This window comes from Ostrea edulis, chromosome 10 (assembly GCF_947568905.1).
Source record: "Ostrea edulis chromosome 10, xbOstEdul1.1, whole genome shotgun sequence".
NCBI classification, from domain to species: domain Eukaryota; kingdom Metazoa; phylum Mollusca; class Bivalvia; order Ostreida; family Ostreidae; genus Ostrea; species Ostrea edulis.
This window is the reverse complement of record NC_079173.1, coordinates 22194218-22199217: the sequence shown is the minus strand read 5'-3', so window position 1 is coordinate 22199217 and position 5000 is coordinate 22194218. Positions and strand designations below refer to the sequence as shown.

The following is a 5000-nucleotide window of genomic DNA, read 5'->3' as shown; positions in this document are numbered from 1 at the left end:
TCTCCATGTCCATGTACTGAGCGTCCACCCGACTCGAACTCACGACCTCCCAATCACAATGCAAACCACTTAATATTCCATTCTTCTGACCTAACAGATCTCACACTACCGACAGCAGACCACACCACACTACCGACACGTAACAGACCACGTGACCGACAACTTAACAGACCACGTGACCGACAGCTTAACACAAACCACGTGACCGACTCCTTTAGCGATCATGAAACGGAAAATTAAAAGACCACACTACCGATCACTCTTCCAATCACTCTACCAACAATTGACCGCTATTATTTTACAGCACATTTGCAGCAAACTTTACATTTTGGTAAAGGAGATTTGATTTCTATTTATTAATGACGGTGCCTGTGGGGATTCGGGTTAGAATAGGTCCTCAGTACCCCTTGCTTGTCGTAAGAGGAGACTGAATGGGGTGATCCTTTGGATGAGAATCGAGGCCTCGAGTCCTAGCAGGTGTGGCACGATAAAGATCCCTCCCTGCTCAAAGGTCGTACAAGCGCCGAGCATAGGCCTAAATTTTGCAGCCCTTCACTGGCAATGGTGACGTCTCCATTTGAGTGAAAAATTCTCGAGAGGGACGTTAAACAATATACAACCAAATAACCGCTATGTTTTATATACCGATTTATTATAGGATTAAACATTCTTTTTGAGGAATTTATCGATGTGTGAGCTCCGGACATTTTACTCACAAACTGAATAAAAATGCGAAGCACTCTTATGTTAAGTTTGTGAATAAAATGTCCAAAGTTCAAAAAGAATGTTTGATTCTTATAATTCCAATCTATTCACTGTATTAAGATATAGGGCTCACGGCGGGTGTGACCGGTCGACAGGGGATGCTTACTCCTCCTATGCACCTGATCCCACCTCTGATATGTCCAGGGGTCCGTGTTTGCCTAACTATCTATTTTGTATTGCTTGTAGGAGTTATGAGATTGATGACTGTTCGTTATCTTCACCTTTCATTAGCAATTTCAAAAAATTACATAGTTTCCCAGCACTATGTTATATTTTTGTTTCAGGCGCGTGTGAATACATGGTGTTTTCGGATTTACTGATGTGTAAACTCTCGTTCAGCTTTATTTTTGTCCAAGCAAAACAACTAGTGTACTGTAATAAATAACATTGTAATTATATCCATGTATTCATGAAACATATGAAATGATTCCTAAATTCCAAAAAGATACACTAAAATCAATCAAACGTACATACATGTACATGTACACTTGAATGATTAAATATGCACTGCAATTATCTATGAAATCCTAAAATATTCACTAATACATTGTAGTTTCATGAATTCATGAAATATACATGGAAATTGCACCAATACCTTTAAAATATGTTCAGCTAACGTTTGAGGTACATGAAAAATCAGGTGAGATGCAAGAAGTGACAACGTTTTACATAGAACACGTCATCACTTTCAAAAAGATCAGGATATACATTTTAACATGTGTGTGGTAAAACATCATACACAACTAAACACTTTAAATCAGAGGAATGAGGAAAGATTTTTCCCGCTGCACGACAGTAATTGGAAGTTTTATAGGGCCAATATTAAATCCGGCACCGTTCTTTCTCGTATTTTTCTTTTTGTATGCGTTTCCGGTTTCCCTTTATAAATCCACACGTTTTAAACGACTGAACTCCAACGTTCCCTAAACCTCGCTGTTTTCCATTATCGTGATTATGCTCTGTTATTGTTTTTGATGAATTTGTCAATTTATTTCCTTGAATTACTTGAATTAAGCCTCTTTAAGACACTCCTCTTCATCTTGAGATAAAGGACGCTAAACGACTCCGTGTGATTGGTTTTTTTCCCCTTTCTACAGGGGAAACAAAATCAGATCTTTTTGAGTCGAGACATTCTAAAGGGGTAAAAAATAATCACGATTCATTTTAGGCCTTGCTTGATTTGCTACTGAATTTCATATTTTCGTCATACAAAACATAACATTCCACCCAGACTCCGATACGACAAAAAGTAAATCTCAATTTATGGCCATGTTCTGAACTTTTGTGTTGCTCACTTTCACAAGAGTTCTGATGAACATGATTCTGATGGCAGATACAACAGTCTGCTGTAGAACGTCTTTACTAAGTCATATAAAATGAACAAAACCTCTCGTCTGTTATCACTTATGACTATATGTAACATATGTATACAGAGATGACCAATCAAGTATCGTTTTGTACGACCTTGTAGCCAATTACGATGGTTTGAATTATTCAATCAAATAATAAAACAAGCATTCGCATTTTCTCGACCAATACGAGACTTTAGCTACTGGTACCATCGAAGTACAATAACATTCACCTCGAGCTCGTCCCCTCAGCTCCGTGAATAATGGGCTCTGATATAGTAAAACGCGCCCCAGCTCGCTAGTAGCTACATATAGCAGCAATATTAACAAGATTTAACCATGAATTATCTAGTAGCTACATATAGCAGCAATATTTACAAGATTTAGCCATGAATGATCTAGTACAGACATATCGTGCTGACAGCTATCGTGACTGAGCTGAGGGCCTCCCTTGTAAATCATTCAAATTTCACTTCTTGGCGGGTTTTTTATTTCTATTTTTTTTCTTCTTCATTTTTTAATAGCGTGCCACCACTTAACAAAATTAATTGTTTTGTTCCATATGCATTGCGTGCTTCCTATCGAGGATCCCCGTTCTATGTCAGTAATATAGTGTTACAGGCACAAAGAACCGTGAAGTAAGTCTGTAGGCGGATAAAGATATCTTTTTCTTCACTTCATACATCATTGTACATTTACAATCACGTATGCTTTAATCACGATGAACTATCTTTAATGTCTCAAATCTGGTCGGGGATCGAACCTATATAACCTACATCTCATGCACGAAAAACAGCTACCGCAGCGGTAAAGAGGCTCAATTCTTGCGAAATCAATTTCTAAATCTAAAGCGCATTCCGTTAATTTTCAATTTTCCAAGAATGTAATAACATTTAGGACTTTTTGTTCTTATTTGTTTTCGTCACAAACCCCCCTTCTTAAAGTCCGTATTCGTAACCTCCGGCCTGTCGGAAGCAGCGATCATCAGGCATATTACAATGCTTAGGTAAATGTAATTAGTTCCGATCTGTTGGCTATTTTTGACGCTTTTCAGTTAAAAACTTAATACACAAATAGAACGGAAAACTATGGGATAACTATATATTTAGAGAATGTATAACATACTAGGCTACGATCATAAACACAGCACAACATGCTTGATTTCCCTCGGCTTCCGCTACACGATATAAATTATGTCTGGCATGTTTCAGACACCAAACAAACAGAGGCAAACCTTTTGTGTGCGACCTGGTTTTGAATTCGCAAAGTCTACATCAATATCTAATTTCATTAAAAACTTAAATCATTTCGTTTTCTTTCAGACGATACCGAACACAAACCTGTAGCATCTTTACCAACAGTGAAAACAAAATCTAGGATAAATACGGTCACGCAATGACATACCTCTGAATTCTACACACACATATACTTATACAGGGGTATGATATTGTATTTTTGCTCCAGCTATATCAAATGCGAGGTGCTTTTTTTTTTTTACTAAGATCTGGCCACCTGGCAACATCGGTTGATACATGTACAATGTATATAGTAAGTATCTCACGAGTCCTGTCCTAATACTGTTATATACAGTCAAACTTTCTACTAATGTTTTATATAGTGAATTTTCTGGTCAAAGGTCACTGGGTTTGTTTTTTTGTTTTTTGTTTTTTTGTTTTTTGTTTTGGTATGCCTATACCAATTGTTATTGAACACATACAGCTAGCAATCATCATACGTCAGGGGGAGGTTGTCATTTTAAGGTCATTGGTCAAAGGTCATCATATCTATTTTTACCTATGAATTTTGATCTGAGGAACACAATATGCCGTCTGACTGTATCGCGGGATCCTCTTGCATGTCAGACAGTCACACTTCGTACTAGTAGATGAATGATTCGTAGATCACTAAAGTCCGTAGTACAGAGTCTCTTGGCTATCATGTCCCGTCGGGATCCGGGTTAGAATAGGTCCTCCGAATCTCTTGCTTGTCGTAAGAGGTGACTAAATGGGGCGGTTCCTCGGATGAGACCGCAAAAACCGAGGTCCCGTGTCACAGCAGGTGTGGCACAATAAAGATCCCTCCCTGCTCAATGGTCATAAGCGCCGAGCATAGGCCTAAATTTTGCAGTCCTTCACTGGCATTGGTGGCGTCTCCATATGAGTGAAATATTCTCGAGAGGGACGTTAAACAATATACAATCAATCAATCTTGGTTAGCATTACTCCATAACTACGCTTTACGTGCTTATCATTCAACTCCATCAGCAAATTGGTCTAGTAAACGACCATCATTTAATTTTAAGGTCCAAAGGTCATCATATTTGTATGCAAAGTAAGGGAGTATATATGTTTTACACATATTTCTCATATCATTAGCATTAAAATATTCTAAAGTGGATTCTGAATACACACTTGGATATACTTCACACGGTCTAAAAATAATTATCGCTATTACAGAATTGTTTTATGAATCATATATACAACTAAGTTAATAGTTACTTATTTTTCTTCCCTTTTATTGGATTATTTTAAATACAAGGCTTTAACTAGATTAGAAAATAGTTTGAAAGAGAAAAGAATTACGACGAAATTTTTATATAATATAATATAATCCTTACGCTTTCCTCAAAATTAAATGAAAATCCCAAATCAGTGAATTTTCTGTCTGTGAAAGTGTACATAATGAATGATTTAACTACATGTATTCGCTTACCTGTCTCCACCAATCAGAGTCACTTCCAGTCTTGGTGACTATGCAAACAATCACGTGACTCACTGGAATAATGACGCCACAGGTAACGGCCAAAAATGTCCTCAAAGGCAGCAGCGAGTAGATGATGAAAACAACAAAAATAATCTGCCACACCCCATCCGCGTGAGTGTACTG

At 37.5% G+C, this 5000-nt stretch overlaps 1 protein-coding gene across 4 annotated transcripts in view; it reads right to left on the bottom strand.

The window, feature by feature from the left end:
* The window catches only part of LOC125665530 (uncharacterized), an 80958-nt gene that overhangs the window by 61791 nt on the left and 14167 nt on the right, over positions 1-5000 (bottom strand). For 3 of the 4 annotated variants that reach the window (XM_048898196.2, XM_048898198.2, XM_048898197.2), the window contains one exon: positions 4827-5000. This exon is cut by the window's right edge and continues 776 nt beyond it. The exons of the other annotated variant lie outside the window; for it this stretch is intronic. In XM_048898196.2, coding sequence (XP_048754153.2) covers positions 4827-5000 — 174 coding nt within the window. The remainder of the gene's footprint in view (positions 1-4826) is intronic. 4 annotated transcript variants of the gene reach the window in all.